This window comes from Alligator mississippiensis, chromosome 2 (assembly GCF_030867095.1).
Source record: "Alligator mississippiensis isolate rAllMis1 chromosome 2, rAllMis1, whole genome shotgun sequence".
NCBI lineage: Eukaryota > Metazoa > Chordata > Crocodylia > Alligatoridae > Alligator > Alligator mississippiensis.
The window spans coordinates 276,616,148-276,638,344 of NC_081825.1; the positions used below are offsets into that span (position 1 = coordinate 276,616,148).

Genomic DNA, 22,197 nt, shown 5'->3' on the forward strand with positions numbered 1-22,197 from the left:
TTCTCCTGTATCCTGCGAGTTGCTGTATGTGATTATTCTGTTTAGGATCTTTGATGACTTGATTTGTCTGTGGTTCCTGCTTGCCTCTCATTCTTTCTGTCCTGTGCTTGTCGTACACAGTTGAAATCACCTACTAATACACAAGGTGTTTCACCAGTCATGCTGATCTCCATTTTTTCCAGGAATCTGCACCTCTCCTCTCGATCCACTGGTGCATAGAAATTTGTGATCTCAAATATTTTCTCACTCATGCTATACATTACTTCCAGCATTTTCCTACCCACCACTTCTTTTCTTCTCTTGATCTTGATACGTGGGTTCTTAATTAGCACTGCTACACCTGTTGCTCTGTTAATGTTTGAGCCAGACCAGGTAGGTGGCCCCCACTTCCACCGTCTCATATTCTATGTAATTTTTTGCTGCTGGTATTTCACATTCTTGTATACAGATAATATCTGCCTTTATCTTGGCTAGATATATTTCAATCATTTTCCATTTGTCCTTATTTAGTACAGCCCGTATGTTTAGAGAAGCTATAGTTAACATTTTGGTTTAAAATTTCATTTTACCTTCATTTATCTGATGTTAGCTTATTTCTTTACAGGCTTTCCTGTCTTCTTCTCCTCCTATGCTCCCTTCTCCCCATTTTCATAACTGTTGCTTTCCCAAATTCTTCCACTTCTGACTCTTCTAGAAACTTGTCCACCCACTGCTCCTGACTGGTGAAAATCTATTCTGGGTGGTCAGGGCTTTGTAGCGGGGGAGAAACTCAAGGAGGAGAGACTACTGGCAAAGGTGCTTGGCTGGGGCTCTGCTTCTTTCCCCTCTACCCTTCACCTTGGTCGTTTGGTTTTTCCTTCTTTCTCCTTCTTTCTCTGTTTTCTAACTTTTTGCCATTCCATCTCATTTTTCTCCTTCTGTGACCCTCCTCCTTCCTCTGAGCTGCTCTCTTCCCTTAGTTCCTTTTTCAGTGATGCAGTGCTCCCTTTCTCTGCATTTTGTTGCTTTTCTTTCTTCCTGGCTTTTAGCTCTCTGTGGGGAGGTAGGGGTTGGGGTGGGAGGGAAGTCCTTGATAAGAGGAGAGAAATGGATTCTGATGTTTGTGGGTAGAACCTGAGGCTGGAGTCTCGTCTTCCCCTTCCCCTTCTGACTTTCCCTAGTGATCATTATCCTCCTCTTCTGATTCTTCTACCTGCTCCTCAGGCTCTGCATCCTCTTCAACAGGTGCCTCTCATTCCCTTTCCTCCTGCTATTTGTTCTCCTCCTTTTTTTGCTGCCTTGCTCTGTTTGCAAAGGACTGGGGGCAAAAGTGGAACACATGCCCTTCTTCCCCACAGAGGCTGCATCACTTTCCCCTCTTATATCTTTTGCCATGTGGCCCTTCTTCCTACATATTGAGCATATGGTATAGCGGCAGACCAAAGCTAAATGTGCCTCTTCACTGCATTTCCTGCACAGCTTTGGTTGGCTTTGGTAAAACATGAACCATCTGTTCACCCCTAGGGCTATTGCTGGTGGGATTAGAATACACATTTTCTGCATACATTCATCCTTCCCTTTCTCCTGTTTCAGATCCAGAGGTGAAATTAGTGCAAATAAATAAACTTATTTATATTAATAATAAGCTTATTGCTCCCAGGTGCTGTGTCTGCATGTGTGCCTGGGATCACAGCACATTGAGCCAGGTTGGAGCAGCCACAGCTGGCAGTCTGTCAGCCCAGGTCTTCTCCCTTAGCGAAATGTGCTGCAGAAGGGGTGCTTCAGCATGGGGCTAGATGGCAGGCAACCCTTGCACTGAAGCACCCTTATGCCCCAGACAGCTGGGGCTGCATCTACACATGTGTTGCTGTGGAGCTTTTTGCTCCACAGCAGGATAGTATTTGCATTTACATGTACTATCCTACTGTGGAGTTTATTAGTTTGCTGTGGCCTAATAGTCCTGCACATGCAGACGTGAGACCTTTACTGCACAGCTAATTAGTCAACTGTGAAGTAAACGTCTCATGTAGATGTGTCCACTACCTATAAAAGTGATCCCAGTATTGTTCACGTTCACTTTTCTTCCCATGTAAGAAACTTCTTCTTTCAGATGAATTCCCAGAAATTCTGTGATATTGTTAGTGATAAATACAAAGGGAGCCCTTCTGCATACCAGATCGTATCTTTTTACATCTAATTGCATCTTCATTTGTCTCTGATTTCTACTTCATTGCTTGATGTTTTGACACCATTTCTATCCCAGAAGAATTCCTTTTTTTTTTTACGGAATCTCAACTCACTTTTAAATCCATTTCAAAGTTTTAAGAATATGCTTTCAATCCTCCTCCTTGGTTCTGTAAATGTTTGTAACAAACTGTCTCCATCCATATAAATTCATTCACTTCTGGGGTTTGTTTCAAAACTAAAACTAAGCCATGGCTCATTGTGAAAGTCCATGCATGAATCTGAGCTAATATACTAAGAACTTGGGGGGAGGGTTATTTTCATTAGTCAGATGGATTTGTGCTTTATCAAGTTTTCGTCTAAAAAAGGAGGTGAAATATATTTGACCTAGTTTCACATTCAGATTTGGGATCTTTAAACCTGCAAGTCAGAACGAGAGTCTTGAGGTAAAAACTCAAGTTGACCAAAGCTGACAGAAAGCTTGCATTTTCCACTAACCCCCTCTTTGGTTTACATGGATCTGCCTAGATCACCTCTAATATAATAAATATTCTTTCCTTGTCCACTAGAGCTGAACTTGTCATTTGGAGAAAAAGACATTAATAAGGGAACATGGTAGCAGTGTTCAAATATTTGAAAGGTTGATGTAAAGAAGAGGGAGAACAGCTGTTTTCCCTTACCATGAAATTAGGGGTTTAAACTGTAGCAAAGCAGAAACGTCTTAGGTGTAAGAACAGTAGGACAGTGGAACAAGTTGCTCAGGGAAGTTGTGGGGTCTCCTTCACTGTAGGGTTCAAGAAGAGACTGGATAAGTGTTTGTCTTTGGTGGCTTAGGAATAGCATATCCTGCAATGCTTTGGACTAGATGGCCCATGAGATCCATTCATACTTTATGATTCTGTGAGTCTCAGACTTTTCCAGGGTGTGGAATAAAGAAATGATTCTGTAGTCATCTCCTACCCATTTATAATCAGTTAGGCCCTTTTCCCCTTGTGAGATTGCAGCACATCTCTGGCTTACTCTACAAAGGTGAGGCAGAGACCGTCTCTCTTGCCCAGGTTTACCAGGTGTCCGCCTCTATGTCCCTTCATCCTTACCTACCACGCCTTGTTAAGAAAATTAAAGGGAGGTTATATGTTAAGAAGAGCAAAGAATCACCTGGTGGAAGCCTATCCTCTTTGCAGGGATCCTCCCACCCCTATACCCTGCTTCTTACTACTCCTGGCTGGGTAGTCAAATCTGTGGCCTTATCTTGGGGATGCTGTACTCCTTGGACAGTAACTGTCAGTTGGTTCCTTCTGATCCAGTTGCTGTTCATGTACTTGGAGATGCTCACTTTTGTATTCTCCTTTATAGGTTCCCAACCTGATGTCTCCTTTCAAGCCTTTCCTGGTGTGACTCAATCAATTCTTTGTCTAGTCAGGAATGCCAGCCACCAGCTACTTCATCTCACAATGTCATAAAGGATCAATTAATTATCAATGAATTTAACAGTCTCGCTTGATTCATGGGAGATGGGTCAGATATCAATTAATTCTGCAGTCTCTCTTAATTCATGGAAGAATAATCAATTATCAGTGACTTCCACAGTCTTGCTTGATTTATACAAAATCCATTAATTATCAAGGCATTCAACAGTCTCTCTTAATCCATAGAATAGCAATTAATCATTAATGAATCCACAGGCTCCCTTGATTCACAGGAGATCAGTTAATCCTCCCTGGACCTGTCAGTCTCTGTACCTTATACAAATTCAATTAATTGTCCCTTTGCCTCTAATTGTGTGAGGTTCTACAATTGTATGATCACCAGCACTTTATCAACAGCATGGGATCTCATGCTTAGCTCATTATCTCCATGGAAACCTCACTTTCCTTTCTGCTGGTGGGTTCCTCTTCACTCGCCCAGTATCACTCATTAGTCCTATCCTGAGCCTTCCTGCATGACCAGATAAAATCACTGGGTCCCTATGGCACTCCTGGGAAATCCCAGCTCTGTATGTCCACACAGTGTGCACAGCGTTCTCAGCTCACTGTGCCATCCCCTCTCTCGGGGTGACTGTGTATGCCAACTTCTTTCTAGTCCACCAGGACTCTTCGTGAATCAGTAAGGGCTTGCTCCTTCTGCATGTGACTGGGTGTGGCTGGGATTTGGCTCTTTTGCCCCAGACTGCACATAGATCTCTCCCCTGGCTGCTCTGGCAGCTGTTCAACCCCACTAGATTCTTCAGAGTATGTTTATTCCCTGACCCTGCCCTGACAGCATCTCTCGGCCAGAACAGGGACTGGAGCCAGTTCCCTGTTATATTTACATTGAAAAATAATGTCAGGCAAACATTTAATAGAATATAAATGTCATCTAGCATGTAAAAAGGATGAAGGGATATATCACCAACCAACTGTCTGTGCACCACAGTCTGAAAACCTCTGCAAGTTAGTTATTTTACATGCAAAGGGTCTATTAGAGAAGTGGGTAAACCTTCCTGCCTCACAGTTCATTTAACAGAAGAGAACAGCGATGGTTTTCCTCAACCCTATTCTTCTGATTATATGAAGTTGCCTTTTTTATCTTCTTAATTCCATTTTTTGTCCCTTTCATTCAGACTCCTTTACCTGGCTGCCTACTCTTTTCATTGCATAGGCACACACCAGCTTCTGTCAGTTCATTTACACAGCCCTGTATGTCAGGACCAGGCCACTCTGCCTCTCATCACTGCACTTTGTGTCCCTTCTCAAAATGCAGTTTTTCAATTGCTAACCTACCATTTTGCTGGATGTATATACACATTTTATAATTACAAAAGAAATATGAAGTCCAACCCTGATCCTTCTTTTGTTTGTGCTGGTACAAAACAATTGTAACTATTTCAGTCAAATGAATTACATTGCCATAAAGCAAGTATGATCAGTGTCACTGACTCTAAAAAGCCTAACTTTGCCAGATAAACCTCAAAAACTGAATGGCTTTACTTCAGTAATTTTGTGACGATGAAAAATGATTTCAACCCACAAACCTTTTCAGCAGGTTGTATCAAAATAGGTTATTTGACAATTTGGAACCTTTTAAAAAAATGCTTTTGAAACAGGAAATTTGTCAACCCCTTCTGTCAAATATCTTTTCTGATGGTAAGTCTACAGAGTGGAATCCCAGAGAAACTGGGGAACGCTTTTGAAAATAACACATTCCCTCATCTGACCCTTCCCCTAGCAATTGCCACCGTACCCTAGGGTAACTGAAAATGAGATTTGTTTTTTGCTGTTTTCTAGGTGAGCCTTTGTACTCCCAGTGAGAATACACCCACAGAGAGTTTAGCTAGGCTGGTTAGTATGGTCTTCCAGTGGTTTCATTCCACTGCTTATATGATGGATGACGAAGTTGGTAGCCTGGTGGAGAAACTCAAACCCCAGTTTGTTACCAAATGGCTGAAGACGGTTTGTGATGTTCGATTTGATGTCATGGTCATGTGCCTGCTTCCTAAACCAATGGAGTTTGCCAGGGTAAGAATGCATGCTGTAATTTGTCTGAGGATTCTTAGAAAAGCCCTAAAACTTAATATCTTGCTATGTTAATTTAGACATTTTAAGGTCCAAACTCAATTCTCAGATTGAAGAAGACAGACTTCTGTCTGACATTGAGTGAATAGAATTTGGCCTATGGTTGCCCTTCTTTTAAATCCTTTTAGTTGTATTGTACCAGGAGAACATGAGAGGATTTATAAGGGCAATGCACAACCAGAATCAACATTAGCACTGATAAACAAAGAGAAATTGTTGGCTGGTTGAATCCACTAGTAGCTAAAACAAAAGTACCAGATATTCCCATAGCCATTAGTGAAGTAAGCTGTGATTAGTTAGAATCATTAGTCTCTGTATGTATTTGCTTAGAAATATATATTGACTCTCATAACACAGACCCTTCCCTTAATAAAAGAGGGATTAAAAAAAATTAAAAGGACAGGTTATTCAACATAAAAGTCCTGTCACAAAAGACTATCCCCAGTGATCAAACAGATTAGTCTTGTGATGAGCAAGGTACATGATCTTATGAAAAAAATGCAGTCCCCAGGGATGACTTTGGGAGTTGTACTGAACTTTTTTATTGATCATTTATCATGATTTCATGGCTTCAAAGTGCCATACAAACAACAAGTAAAAATGATGAAAGTAGGTAACAGACATTACTCATGGAAATACCCTCAGGTTGGCGGATACTGGGACAAATCCTGTAGTGCCGTGACGCAACTGAAGGAAGGTCTGAATCGAATCCTCTGCTTGATTCCATACAATGTAATAAACCAGCCAGTGTGGGAATGTATCATGCCAGAGTGGTTGGAAGCCATTAGGACAGAAGTGCCCGATAATCAACTGAAAGAGTTCAGGGAAGTACTAAGGTATGTAGCAATGTACAGGAGCTATTAGGATGGCAAGTGTATTAACTGACAAGGGGCTTGGCACTGGGAAATCAATTCACAAGGAATAAAAATGCCAGTCAGAACTGCTGTGTTCATATGCAGTGTAAGAAACAGTGAACAAATGCAACTCCAGTGTTACTAAGGTTAGGTGTCACTCCAAAGACTTCCAGATTTTGGGACAGTTTCATTGTATGGTTCTTTTTATTTTTGGATCTGTATCCAAATCCACAAATAAGGCTGAATTGGCCTTTGATCTGAGTGGTTTGTGAGTCCAGCAGGCCCCGGTACCGCTCCTGGGAACTGCCTGAGTGCTGAGTGTTTCCAACTGGCCTGTTACAGCTCTTAAAGTTATGGTTCCCCACAGCTGAGGTCCATTTCTAGTATAGATAGGAAATCACTAATGACTGAGGAGAAGTGAGGTAAGGAATATTTATATACAGTGGGGATAAAATTATTGATAACAAATACAAATATTATTGATATCTTATCTTCCCAAGCTTTCTGCTTAGACTGACTGGACACTCTTTGGAATTTAATTCAGATTTTTATGATGTATGACAGACCCAGCAATCTCAGGAATGACCCCCAACATTCAGAAAGAGTTGTACCAGCAACCCGGTTGCAAGTGACACATTGCCTGTATGATGCAAAATAAGGGTGCAAATATCTCATTAGTAAGATGTTAGTAATACTCAATTTTGATTGATATGTTATTAATTGTTCATGTATCATATGCTATGTGCTGTGCATAATGGCAAGCCATTCATCATATGTTTCTGTTCTTCTGTTCTGCAGCAAAATGTTTGATATTGAACTTTGTCCTCTTCCTTTTTCCATGGAGGAGATGTTTGGTTTCATTAGTTGTCGATTCACAGGATATCCATCTTCTGTGCAAGAGCAGGCTTTGCTCTGGCTGCATGTAAGTGTCCTTCATCGGTGGGTTGTGCTAAACCAGCTTGTGGTTTAGGCAAGGAAGAGCTATTTGAACCTTTTTAAAATCAACCTTTTTTCCCTTTGCTTACCTCTACTATAAACAGGTAGGTAGCTCACCACAAAAAGGGAGGTTATGTATTACTCTCTCATCTCTCTCATCTTCAGCTAAATGTCTAGACTTTTGTGGATGGGTAGACATTTGTGGAAGGCTTTTCCTCTGACTGTAGGTTGTGGACTAGCCAGATGCCTCGTTTCTTCCCCAGCTCTAACCTGCCACAGAATGTGGTTCTAAGACTGCAAAGGGACTTTTAGCATTCCCGTTTTGTGAAAAGCTGGATTGGATTTGGAGTCCTTCAGACTCACTTTCTGCTGTGGCCTTAATCCCCGCCTGTTCAGACCCACAAACCTGGCCACCTGTTGCCAGGGTGTATATTACATCCAGAAAACTTTCTCTGCGTATTGAGCAGATACAGGACAGATTATGCCTCCAAATTTAATCTGGGAGTGAAGCAGCTTCACTCAAGATCGCGTGCAATTTACCATAGCACATCTGAAACAACACCTGCAATCATCACTTCTGCTCTGAGGAGAGTTATTTGTGGTGAATGTAAGGTGAACTATTTCCTGGGGAACTTTAGCAGGTTTTTTTGGTTTGCAAATTTTCTATCAACAAACTGTGATTTTTTGCAAGTTCACTTGGTGTGAACAACTGTCGGATGAAATCATTTTGAGTAAGCCCATTTTTGTCTCTGACTTGTTCATGAAGTGGTCACCATGAAAATTCCCTCTTGTGATGTGCTGCATGAGATTGGTCACTTACAAACAGGTAGAACACTTGGGTTGTTCGTGAATTATCCAACTCTGTTGGAAATTGAAGATCTATTGCAGAATAGATAAATAACCTTTCATTGAAAATAACCTTTCATGGTAGGTCAACCCTGCAGGCTAGTCTAGAGATACTTGAGCTAGCTGAGTAACTTAGGTACTAGCAGCAGTGCAGCTGTAGCAACATGGAGCTCAACCCTGCTCCTTCTCCTCCAGGAATCTGGCTTGGTGCTCAAGTGGTATCCTGTACTACGGCCTGTGCTTCCCTGGTTAGACAGCTACTTGTATCTAATATACAAGAATTACTGTACTCATGTAGCTACTCATTTAAAGCAAGCTCTGCTACAGTCAGCAGTGTGGACAAATGGCTATGGGAACCAACTTGACTGGAGCCTTTGGAACAGCATTGGGCTGCAAATAATAATGCCAACAACAACTCAATAAATAGTGAATATTTATTCATCCTAGTATTTGTGACAGTTTGCTTCACATGACTTTCCTGTGAAGAAAACCTTCCACACATGAATGTTTATGAGTAAAAGAGGACCTGAGATGCAATCAGAGAGATGTCCGGTCTTATTCACAGGAATACTGGAAAGTGCTCTTTGTTGCACTTCGCCAGGTCTTTTGGTTCTCTGAGTCAACAAGAAACAAGGCCATCCTAACTTTAAGCACATAGCTAGTACCAGTGTTTTTGTTCAAGCTACCTAGATGCCTGAAATTAGGAATGTGCTTTTGTACCTTGATAAAGCTGACCTATGTGATGAATGTATTTCTAAAGATAGCAATTTTTATCAGCTCTGAAAACTCATGCTTTTTTTTGTGTCTTTCATCAGGTGTTGTCTGAATTAGATATTGTGGTTCCTCTCCAGCTGCTAATCAGTATGTTTTCCGATGGAGTTAATTCAGTCAAAGAATTAGCAAATCAAAGAAAATCAAGAGTCAGTGAACTGGCAGGAAATCTTGCCGCTCGAAGGGTAATTAGCATTTATTTTTGCCTTAGAACAGTGTTTCTTGTGTATTACGGATGAAAATTGAAAAACTCTTTATTAGTTATGTCAGCAACTGGTGATTGGAGACAAAGTACATATTTTGAGTGATAAAAATGAGACAACTTCTTGAATTAATGACAGCCTATCACTTGATCAACTTTAATTCGTAAATTAAGAATTGGTAAATATGATGCAGGCAGTGCCTGGTTGTGCAGTCTTTCTGAATGAATGGTTTTACTTGGTACAGTAACCTGTGTAATAGTTAAGCATTAGTATTTACTGTGTCTTGTTATCTTTTCCAAATTTTTATTCTCTGTATCTGCTGTTCACTGCCATCAACCAGCATTTTTTTATGAACACCTGGTCGGCTAGGGTGAGCTTTCTCATTCTTGTTTCATGCAGCCCTTCCTGATGGTACTGATAGAACAGAATTAATTTCCCTGACCTTCATTCTGCTTTTTCATTTTTTGGTTTCACTTAACCCTCCCCTTCCTTGGCTGCCATTTACCTCTGATAGAAGAGGCAGTAGCTTCTTTCAAATTCCTGAAATAGCCAGAATAACTTATTGTTAACAGCCAACACTTGTCCTGGGGGCAAACTGTGTTAGAGACTTTCTGAGGAAGAATTCCTTGTGACAGAAGCATATTCAGTCTTTGGAGATAAATTCGTCTACTCTCCATTTCTCTCCTTTGGTCTTTAAAGCATGATACTGGTAATGCAGAGGAAATTCTCAGATGACCATAGAACTTGACTAGGCTGTTTGTTATGTGCTGAAGCAGTTTAAAACCTGACCTTTTTGTAACCTATTTAATCAGACATTTGATTGAATACTTCTTTAACAGCTCTTCTATTTGAAAAGTTTTCATCTGTCTTGTTCTGGTTTCCACAATGAATTCATTTTTCTTAGATAGAGAAACTGTGAACAGTAAGGAAATATATTTATTGATACAAGTGCATGAATTCTGAAAATCTGTCCTCACTTGACTTTTGAAACACCATGTTATTTTCTATACAACAGAAACACAAGTATGTGTCATCAGGGATCTTCATTTTCTCTGTTTAAAAATTGCAACTTCTCTGATTAAAACCCCCCAAATCTGTGATTAAAATATAACACCACTAATATATAGGTATCAAGTGAATACAATGTTTTTATTTATATATTTACAATTTTAAAGCAATTTGGAAGCCTATCAGTGCCTCAATCACTATAATAAAATACATTCTAAATATCTTTAAATTTTGATGTTTGATTTTGGGTTTTTTATCATGGAAAACCTGAGCTCCCCCTGCCCCCTTTGCTCACCAGGATGCAGGTCTAGGCCCCTCACTCCTCACTTACAGCCCCCCTGGCCCTGCTGCTGCCCCTAACTCCCTACCCATAGCTCTCTTAAACCTGCTGGTGCCCCTCACCTGCAGCCTCCTGCTTTGCCTGAGGGAGCCCCCAGCTGCCAGGGCTATGAGGTCAGGGACCTGGTTCCACAACCCCCTGCCCGCTGCAGCAGTGCCCGAATCCCAGCAGTGCCCGAACCCTGCTGCTGCAGTGGAGTGGAGCATGGATCCAGGCTCTCCCTCCCCCATGGGTGGTACAGTTGAAGCGGAGCCCATGGGGGAGGTCGGGTGCAGGTTGCCCGCTGTGGACTCAGGCTCCCTGCCCTGCTGCCCTCCCTCCAGGGCCTCTGCAGACCAGCAGGTGGGACCCAGCACAGCAGGGCAGAGGGGTGCCAGGCGGGGCAGCTCCTTGCTGCTGTGAAGCCTGTGCCACCCTGGCGAGGTGCTCCCTGTCTGCCTGAGAGCGGTGAAGGGCACAACTGTGCCATCACCCCCACTGCTGCCAGGTGGGCAAGGGGCACCTCACCAGGGTGGTGCAGGGCTCACAGCAGCAACACTGGGTCCCACCTGCTGGGCTCTGGAGACCTTGGGGGAGGGCAGCAGGACAGGGACCCCGAGCCCAGAGCGGGCAGCCTGCACCCGCCCCTGGCCTCACCTCACCTCCACCCCGCATACAGATCGGAAGGGCACGTGTCCTCCCTTCCCCCTTGGGAATGCATGCAGCGGTGGGGTGCCAGCCCCCTTTGTCCCCCTGATGAACCACCTGTGGCCCTGTTCTGCTCCCTGCCAGGGCCCTGTAGCTGCGTATTCCAGCCCCAAGCCCCACGTACCACTTGGCTGGGCAAGAGACCCAGCCCCAGCCCTGCCCAACTCCCCCCTGCCCTCACTATGGGAGCCTCAATCCCCACTTCTCCCTCACCAGATTTACCTGTGGGAGCTGCTCTCCAGGCTGCTTGGTGGCCATGTGCATGCATGAGCATGCACCTCTGCCTGATCCCCCTCCTTGCACTGCCCCCCAGCCCCTTGCAGGATGGAACTCTGACAGCCCGCAGGGAGCTCTTTACAAAAGTGGAAAATCCATGTGCTTTTTCATTAAAATGAGAAAGCCATGTTTTTCTCAGTTAAAAGGGAAAAACCACAGTTTTTCCCCCCATTTTTCATTGTTTCCCAGTCCCTGTTCATTGTTAAAGAGCATCAGAAGCATATCCTTTTGCTTACTTTATCTGTATAAAATGCTTAAAATTAAAATCAGGGTTTGATTACTGTGGTATTAAAGCAAGTGTGAGTCTGCAGGCACAGTGAGAACTCAGGGAAAAAACTAGTGTGGTTAGGTTACTTCACAGTGCTGTACCACATGTTAGAGGAATGCTTCTTAATGATATAACACATGGAATTTCTGACAGACATGCAGCTTAAAAATACAAGGTCAGATCCTTTGCTCCACTACTGCCTAAGAGGGACTAAAAAAGTGAGAAACTGAAGTTTCTCTGGGTAAGCTAATCCTCATATGAGTTAATTAACACTGGCATTGCAGAAAGTAGATCTGCCAAGTAACACAGCTAGTATAGGATCACTCCTGAATCTCATGCAGAGGAAACACACACTTTTACTACCTGGTATATCAGATAGTAGGTTGCCTAGGATCAAACTATGTGGTGTGGCACTGAACTTCCCTTCCACACTGGAGGGTTTCTATGTGTATTGCTGAGAGTGGTGAAAGAATACCTATTGTAGGGTGCATACACTCATTCAGATGATTTGGAAGAATTCTCCTGGGTCTGTTTTCCTGCTAGAAAACCTATGTGGAGACCCTGCAACAGAAATGTGAATAATGAGCCCCTGAAGAGGAGAGAGTTTTCCTTGCTGACACTGTACAGCCAGGGGGCTCCTGTGCACACATCTCAGCATGCTCTGCAGCTTCTCTCACTCTGTCTGGGGACAGATGGCAGCAGTGCACAGGGCAGCCCTGATTGGCTGACCAAGACTGCTCAAGATCAGCCTGTGTCAGGGAGCTGAAGCATAATGTGGGTATTGTGAAGGGTGTGCATTCTCCTCCCTGTGAGGCTGTAACAGTAGAGTACAGCCTAAGGAAAATATTGTGTCCTGGGGTGGGTGAAGGAAAGGATGGGAGCAAAGCACCCTGGTATGCTGGAGGACTGTGCTGTAGCTTCTCTCAAAAAGGGACTTTTGCTTTCTCAGGAGAAATTCTCCTGGGATAGATTTAACCTTGGTTGTTCCTGGGTTATTTTCCTTTTGAAACCACCATTTTTGATCTGAGAGAAAAATCCTGAACATCTGTACATTTACGTTTTCTACTGGGAGAGCAGTGATTCTTTCAGTAGAAGCTGAATGGCTTATGGCCCTACTGTGGGTGGGTATAAATTATTTGTGTATGCATTGCTTTATTTTACATCCTCCTTCTAGTTGTTCTTCAGCTACCTCTACCATCTGGGGATAGTCTTGGTGACACTGTTCTGTTGATACGCCTTCTTGTAATCAACCACTGAGGCTGCGTGTAGATGAAATGAGAGGCGTGTGCGCACAACACTTTAAAGTGAGCTAAATGCTTTTGCACCACTTTAATGGTGTTTGCATGCTTTGGCAACACATTGCACATTTATTCCAGCCGTTGTAGGAAATTCGGTGGCGTAATGCACCTTAAATGACTTGGAGCGCAGCAAACCAAAACTCCTTCAAGGAGCTTTAGTTTGCTGCCCCTACAGCTGTGGATTGAAGCATCGGGCTCTGTGTAGCTCCACGGCTCTGCAGGAAGCCCTGAAGGCAGCCTGGCAGCAGCCTGGGAAAACAGGCTCTGCTGAAGAAAAATGGTGAGCCTGATCCTTTTTTTTTCCCCCTGGAGCCTGCCTGCCTGAGCTGCATGGGGGCCCAGTGCTTCCCTCTGTGGCTTCGGACCGCCTGAGCTGGGTGCCTGTGGGTGAGTGCCGCCTTGAGGGGGCTGTCACTGCTGCAGAGGGAAGCACCAGCCCCTCCCCCACTGCAGCCCAGGGACTACTCTGCCTATTGGCAGCTCGCCCTCTCCTCTCTGCCAGAGAGGCAGGTAAGTCAGTGGGGTGTGTGCATGACACTGGAGTTGAATCAGCCCTAAATTGAAGTGGTATTTTTTAAAACCCACCACTTCAATTTAGGGCCCCCATTTCATTTACACACACCCTGACACTCCTGTGAGAGTGTTTTGTCCTACTACATAATGTCACATCAGTGTAGCTTAGGCTGCTTTACCATCTGTACCCATTTTGTGGATAAAGTTATACTAAGTTCCTCCCAGGTATAACTAAGTCCATGGAGTTATACCAGGCACAAATTTGATGTGAGCTTTCTAACATATGCCAGTACATACAAGAATGCATAATATGACCCACTGCATGTTACAGAAACAGCTACGATAGGAAAAAGTAAAGCTGTAGGGTCTGAGTTTTCTCCCATTTACACCAGCCCAATACTCAGGAGTTTCAGACTGATCTGTGTGTCTGTCCTCTGTTTCTTCAGGTGAGTGTTGCCTCTGACCCTGGGCGCAGGGTTCAGCATAGCATGCTGAGTCCTTTCCCAAGTCCTTTCCAGAGCCCATTTCGCAGCCCTGTTCGCAGCCCTTTTCGAAGTCCATTCAAGAATTTTGGACACCCTGGAGGAAAGACCATTGACTTTGAATGTGATGATGATGAAATGAATCTGAATTGCTTCATACTGATGTTTGATCTCATCCTGAAGCAGGTACCAACAGAGAGAAAATGTTCTTGGTAAACTGATGCAAAAATGAAATTTATGTCTGCCTATACATGTGCTTGGAGGTGGGTGTTGGGTGTGGGGGAGGCGCATTTTAATTAGAGTGATTCCCAGGCAGCCGCTCTAATTAAAACCCCTCACTTTCATATGTATTAAACTCCTGCACATTTCAAAATGGCCACGGGACACTTTAAACCTCATTCAATGAGGTTTAGTTAAAGTGCCCATGGTCATTTTAAAACATGCGGGGGCTGCAGCGTTCTAATTAGAACATGGAGCAGATCTGATTAATTAATTAGATGCTTAAAACACACCTATGCTAATATTTAGGAATAATTGGAAAGAACCCACTTATTGCCATGTTTGGATAAACCCAAAAATCAAAAGTCAATAAATGTGCCTGTGAAATCTGTTTAGGGCTGTCTACATGTGGGGTTGCACCAGTTAAAATAAAAATGTTATTTTAAATTGGATTAGATAAACTGGTATAAAAGATGGTATGAACGTTGTTTCAGGTAAAAACCAAGGTGCATTTGTCAGTATTTTAGGGGTGTTGGTTGTATCTATGATGGTTTCAGGAAGTAGACAGACAAGATTCTTTGGGTAAATCTGCTATCTTTTATTAGACCAACTAAAATAGTTAGAAAAATTCTTCTTTGCAAGAATTCGGGTACATACACTCTTCTTCAGGCAGAGGGAGCATCTGCAGTTGTTTTGTGCTCTTCCTGGATGAGATAAAATCCAGTATGCAAGAATGCAGGTCAGTGAAAATGCAAATATATGGCATTGAGAAACAATGGGTGGGAGACAGGTGGGGGGGGAGGGGAAGAAAATGGTGACCTGGATATAGAATGTAGCTGGTAAATTTTAGAGATGTTATCTGGGGTATCAGATGATAGGCAGGTTGTAATGTGCCATAAAATCCAATGTCTATATTTCATCTATAATTTTTTGTATCCAGTAGATGGATGAAGTGAAGTTCATAGGCTCATCTACAAAAGGTGTTTTGTAAATTCTCTTTGAAGATTAGAATTGAGCGATTGGAGAGATTCTCTTGTGAGAAATGTGCACCCACAGGTAATTGCAACCGATACTAGAAGAAGACCCAATTCTTAAAGAGATCTTTCCAGAACCACCCATCCTAGCCTTTAAACAAGCACCTAACCTTGCCAACCTCATCACTAGAAGCAAACTTCCTATGGCCCAAAAAACATGGAATGGATCCAGATCATGCCAGAACAAGAAATGAAAAACCTGCCAAAATATCTCTGCCACTTCCATAATAAATACACCCCACATAGAATCATCACCATTCTTGGATCTCACACCTGCATCTCCAGAAATGTAATAGCTCATCCAGTGCACTAAATGCCTTGATGGAAAATATATAGAAGAAACCAAACAACTGCGTACCAGAATGAATGCACACTGAAAATCTATCAAAGACAGAAATACCCAGTTACCTGTGGGTGCACATTTCTCACTCTCTCTCCAATAGCTCAGGTCTAATCCTCAAAGAGAATTTATAAAACACCTTTCGCAGATGAGTCTATGAATTTCACTTTAGCAACCTACTGGATACAAAAAAATCATGGACTAAATATAGACATTGGATTTATGACACATTATAACCTGCCTGCCATCTGATACCCCAGGTAACCTCTCTACAACTTACCAGCTATGTTCAATCTCCAGGTCACCATTTCCTTCCCCTTCCCCTTCCTTTCCCCACCCATTGTCTCTCACCCCCTCTGACCCTCACTGCCAAACATTTGCTTTGTCAGTGTTGGCATTTTCCACACAAGAATGCTTCACAGGGTTTACTTAAGGTATAATATTAAGACATCTTAGTTAAGTTAGTGAATGGTAAGCGGTAAATCCCCAAGAAGACAATGCAATTTGTAGGGTTCGCATGAGTTAGCAGATAGAGCGAAAGACTAAGCAGGAGCATAGCTGTTAACTCCTGCTAAAACTGCAAATTGCCTAGACTTCAGAACTTTTCTGATCAGTAAAATTTTGCTTCATGTTAATTACCATACAGTAGCCCACTGAACTGAAAAGCACCCCTTTTCTTTTTTTCCCCGAGTGCTAGGGAATTCAGCAGTATTTAATCAGGCTTTTAGAAGGTGTGAAATTCTGAGCTTTGATCTTTTAATACAGAAATTGCCAAGTAAAGACTAGAGGAAGCTATAAAGATAAAACCCAGGAACTGACTTGCTTAGTGTATTTTGTTTGGGGTTATATTTTCTTTCATTTAAGTCTTTTTTTTTTACTGCCCCTCTTTCAGTTTTAGGATAGCTCCTCAATCAGGCTGATAGGCTGAAAATAGCACATCCCAGTTTAAGAGGATGCTGTTCTCCCACATACAGATATTGACCCAAATTATCCAAAGTAGCCTCTACTCAGTGCCTCTGTTTTTGAGTGCCCACAATGAGGCCTCTATTTTCAGAAGCATTGCGAGCCTGCAGCTCTTTCTGATTCCATTTAGATTTGTAGGTGGCCAGTAGTTCTGACAGTCAGGCCTCAGTTGCCTTGAATAAACAGATGGTGTTTCTTGTAGATTGATAGAGAGCCCAAGTCAGTGAAAGCCAGCCCTTTTGGCATGCCACAATCTAAGTACTGAGTGCCAATCTGATCCCCTTCCCCTGCCTAGTCTGCTGTTCTGCTTTCGTGTTGCCCTGTGCTTCCTGCTCAGTCAGTTACACTGCCTTCTGCTTTCTGTCCCATCTTTTGCTGTTTTTCCCTCACACAGAGAATGCCCACGCTACTTGTGGCATGCATGCCACAGACTGGACACCCCTGCCCTATGTGGCTTAGAGTTTATTTCTACCCCCATACAACAGTTGCTCATAGCCAGTGATTTAGGGGATATGGCAGGAGTGTGGCAGGGGAGATGATTTAACATACTGCTGTGCTCTGACAATCCTCATTTGGAATAATTGCCCCAAAGCAATTGTTACCAATTGGCATAAATTAGAGGGGCTCTGAGGCTGCTCTGACTCCTGCTGAGCGCTAAAGTGGCCCTGCTGGCCTCTGGAATTGGAGAAACCATAATTTTTATGTAAAGCCTCCTCCTCAAGTACTGGAGCAACTGCACTTCTGTGGAGGACCAGAGCTATGTCTGAGATTGTCAAAGCTACCAAAGCAAGCCGCTTGCTCATCCCTTATTAAGATCAACGGGAGTGGGGAAAGTTGAGCTTTTACACGACTTTGAAAATTCCAGTGTAGGTGTTGAGTTGAGCACCCAAAATTAGTGGCTGCTTTTGAACACATGAGTTTCAGTATGTCTTACATTCTTCTCCGTGTGGCTGATTTAATGTTGGCAGTAATGTAAGAATAAGCAGACTAGATAACTGATTGTTAATTAGACAGTTAATTGTTACCTTTTCCCTATTTTCTTTTTTTCAGATGGAACTCCAAGATGATGGTATCACCTTGGGTTTAGAGAACAGCCTCTCCAAAGACATAATTTCCATCATAAGCAATGTGTTTCAGGCACCGTGGGGTGGCTCACACACGTGTCAGAAAGATGAAAAAGCAGTTGAATGTAATCTGTGCCAGTCTAGCATTCTTTGTTATCAGCTAGCCTGTGAGCTGCTAGAGCGGCTAGCTCCAAAGGAAGAAATCCGGCTAGTGGTAAGTCGTAAAAGAAATGGGTTATATAATTAAATGGAAGACTTTAGTAGTTCTTCAAAAGTCCTATGTTTAATTACACAAATTGCCCTCTACACAAGGCAGCAAGGCTGCTTTGAGCTTGTACATAGATCAGAATGATCAGTCTAGAATTAAATTTCCATTGATTTGTTACGTCTTGTAAATTGGAATAGAGTCTTTTAAAGAATACCCTGGTAGAGGCAATACCAATTTGATAGGTGGCATTTTTCCTTTTGTTTTCCATGTGTCCTAGTCTGGTTCTGGGAAGGCGCTTTGGGTGGAGGTGTTATCTGTCATACAAAATGTAAAATGATAATACTTTGAGCTTTGCATCTCTGGGTTTGTTTATATAACAAATTGAAATCAAGGGCCCAAATTTTCAAGTGATTAGGTATTTTGGGTGCTTCAGTTCTCAAGTGCAAACTTGACATACCTGAAAGTAATTGGTAGAAAACACTGAGTGCCTTTCCTACTCCTGTTCTGAAATTCAGGCCTGTGGCATTGTTGTCACTTTGAAAAGGCTGACCAGAGTCCCAGACCACTTACGGCCATTAAGGATCCCTTGTTACTTTTCATGAGAGCTGGAATGTCACCTGTGGTGTCCTGAACATATTTGATATTGAATTACTCTATTCTGCATGTACTTGTTCCTTTTGACATTTTTCTTTACGTTTTATCCTAAACTCTTATTTGCAGTAGTTCTGCAGTGTGTTAAGTACTTGGAGCATTTTAGCAGTGGGCAAATCAATGTCCATTCAAGTGTGTAGGGATTTAAAGTGCTATATAAACATAATATAGGTTTTCACAGGTTTTTTTTACTAACTCTACTCATTTTGCTAACTCTACCCTTCCTACTCAGATTCTGGCCACAGGCAACAAATTACAGGATTAAGAGTTAGCATATGAAGCCTTTGTTCAGCAAAGCATTTCCATGGGTCTTAGGTGCATTTTCAAATTCAGCAAATGTTTATGTGCTTTGATGAACTGGGGCCATTGTCATGCAGCAAATAAAGAAATAAAAACTCATTGGTATTGCATGTACACTGTTGAAGCTGTGTTGTCAAAGGAGCCTCAACCCAGTGTCTGGTAGCACATGAATATAATTCTGACTGTGCAAGTCACTGGAATGTACAATTTTGGAAATGCTTCATTTCCTCACACAAAAGCTCCTGCTTGAGTTAGGCTGCATGCATACATTCAGGATTTAACTTATATAGCAGGGTTTCCTTTAATGCTTTCAAGCCTGAATATCAAGAAATGAATTAAACTTTTTCTGTTCTTAAAGGAGCCCACAGACAGCCTTGAGGATAGCCTTCTGTATACTAGACCTGAGTTTATTATAGGAACAGAAGGGGAAGAGGAAGATAAATTGGCAGCAAAACATGGAGAAAACCCAGGAAATCATACAGAGACAACAGAAAATGCTGGTGGGTTAAAGAGACATTTTGAACTGATTGTTAAGTGGAGCCTTCCTATGCTTTTATTCAGATAAAGAATAAAGCATTTTAAAGTGATTTTTTAAGCTCAGCCACTCAGAATTGATTGCTGGTCATACATTTAATGATTTCCTAATTTACTTGGGAAGCTGTATGTATGGGATATGCATTTGTGGCAAACTTGGCTGATCAGGTAAAATAATTAAACAAACCAATCCTTTGATAATATAGCCAAAAGTGCTTAGGGACAAATTAATTTGTGATGTTTTTCTCTTAAGTGCAGTTGGAGTTGCAGGTGAGATGAATTTGCTCTTGGCAATAATCATACCTTCCTTGCTTTATTTTCTAGTTTCATTCCTAACTGGTAAATTCTATGGGATTAATCACACTGTACGTCATTTTATTTTAACAGCAATAAAAAATGACACTGAGAGAAAATTTTGTTACCAGCAGCTTCCAGTTACCTTGAAGCTCATATACACCATATTGCAGGTACAATTGCTTATTTAATTTGACATAGTTCATTAAGGTTTTTGCTGACTTGAAAGTAGCATTAATCACATGATTGTTTGCACAGGAAATGGCTAGATTTGAAGAACCAGACATTCTTTTCAACATGCTGAACTGTCTGAAGATTCTCTGTCTACATGGAGAGTGTTTATATATTGCAAGAAAGGATCATCCACAATTCCTAGCTTACATTCAAGATCACATGCTGATTGCAAGGTATGCATTGAACATAGGAATTTCTGAATACTTTATAAAGCCATTCCTATTTATAATATAGTAACTCCCTGGAAGCCCCAATCAACTTCTGAAGTCTGTTGTGCGAGGCTTTATACAAATACATAATGAGAGACAATTGCTACCCCAAAGAGCTTAAAGAGTTTAAAAGACAAGACAGAAAAGGGCAGGAAAGAAACAGATGTGGAACAAAGGAAAATGACTTATCCAAGACCATTCATCATGCTGAAACTTGAATCGGAGTTTCCTGACAGCCATCCTGGTGCCCTGTTTACAGAGTAGCTCAGTATCGAATGTTCTCCAAAGATTTTTTACACAAAAATTTTCAATATTTTGACTGCTCTGCCAGATGCAGGATGAAAACAAATGTCATAATATCAGAATTTCTTAAAGACAGAAGTTTTGATTTTTGATCAACTCTAACGAATGTCTAGTAGTCTGCTAGACAGCTGTAGGTATTTTTGCGAACAGTGCTATTGCAGTTGGTAGTTTAGGAGTGATGTAGCCATGATGGTCCAGGAATTATGGTCTGAAGAAGAATGCCGTGCATTAAAAAGACTGTCTGAGGCAATGGCCTCAAATTGTAGGAGAGGAAATTTAGGTTGGAGATTGGAAGGAACTTGCTGATGATGAGGGTGGTCAGGTCAAGCCCTGGAACAGGGTACTTAGAGAAGTTGTAGAATCTTCATCCCTGGAAATTTTCACTTGGCTGGGATGGGTTAGTCTAGGTTGATCCTGCCTTGAGCAGTGGGTTGGACTAGATAACCTTATGAGATCCCTTCCAGTCATATTTACTTTCTTTCCTATCCCAACCATGAAGTTGATCCAATGAAAAATATCAGCCACACCATATTGAAGTTGGCTACTCTATGGGCCAGGCTCCCTGATCACACTATATTTCTAAAGAGGCACCATCCCAGTTTAGCTGGAGAGGAGAGCAAGGTGCATTATGGGGGCTGAAGGCTGGTTGCGATGTCTAGGCTCTGAGGAAGAATGAGTACTTGGAGTATGGGGAACTATAATTCTCTTCAGGCACCACAGCTACTCAGGTGAACACAGATGGTGTTGAACTGACCCAAAAAACAAAAGAAAACAAAGCGTGAAGTTGCATTGCATGAAGTTAACACCGTCCCCCCCCCCCCCCAAATAATTTTTTTTTTGTTTGGAACTTCCCAAGTGGAAATGAAATGTTCCATTGTGAAAACTGAAAACAATTGTTAAAATCAAAATATATACACTAACATTTTAGATTTTGCAGAAACCTCATCTTCTGTCAGAAAAAAACCCTTTTTTGTGTATAACACCCTCTAGCTTGGCCAAGAAATTGGTTGTTGGACTCGTGTAAAACCAAAACGGAGTAACCAACTATAAGCAGGTCCAAAAACTGTTCAACACAGGTTACCAGAACAGGTAGATCACTGATGTGATAAGTCATAGCACTTTCTATTTTCTTCACCCCAGTTGTTTTGCAGTAAGTTGGATGCAAGTTTTTCATAAGAGAGAATAATAATAATGCCTCAGATATTCTAATGAATATTTAATAGATTGTTTCCACAAAGTAAATGACTGATGGATGGCAAATGCAGGAGTGTACTGTGTACAGCACTTCCACAGGAGAGCTGGCTGAAAGCAGGTTTTAGATTAATAGGGCTTTTTAAAATTTATTTTTTTATTTCCCTGTGAATGGAACCAAAATACAATTAAAAAAAAATTCCCACTTGGCACTGACACATGCTGCTACCCAAATGAAATACACTCTTTTGCACCAGGGCTGCTGCACAGAGTAGCTGTCTGGTATCCTGGGTCTGTGGCTCCCAGAGCTTTCAGAGTCCCTGCTCTACAGCACAGAGACTAGAAGCCATAGCACGGCTGGCTGCTTTGGAGCCACAGACCCTGGAATCCTAGGGACCCCAGCCCTGGGGCAGTCTGCAGGCCCTGAAAGCACTAGAAATTTGGCTTTGCTGCA

General features: G+C 42.2%; 1 protein-coding gene across 1 annotated transcript in view; it reads left to right on the forward strand.

Moving 5' to 3' along the window:
* The window catches only part of UNC79 (unc-79 homolog, NALCN channel complex subunit), a 181,668-nt gene that overhangs the window by 39,077 nt on the left and 120,394 nt on the right, over positions 1-22,197 (forward strand). Inside the window, exons 14-22 of the mRNA XM_019481650.2 lie at positions 5,430-5,660; positions 6,363-6,553; positions 7,370-7,493; positions 9,169-9,309; positions 14,164-14,385; positions 17,806-18,033; positions 19,337-19,478; positions 19,900-19,979; positions 20,065-20,213. Of these exons, the coding sequence (XP_019337195.1) occupies positions 5,430-5,660; positions 6,363-6,553; positions 7,370-7,493; positions 9,169-9,309; positions 14,164-14,385; positions 17,806-18,033; positions 19,337-19,478; positions 19,900-19,979; positions 20,065-20,213 (1,508 nt within the window). The remainder of the gene's footprint in view (positions 1-5,429; positions 5,661-6,362; positions 6,554-7,369; positions 7,494-9,168; positions 9,310-14,163; positions 14,386-17,805; positions 18,034-19,336; positions 19,479-19,899; positions 19,980-20,064; positions 20,214-22,197) is intronic.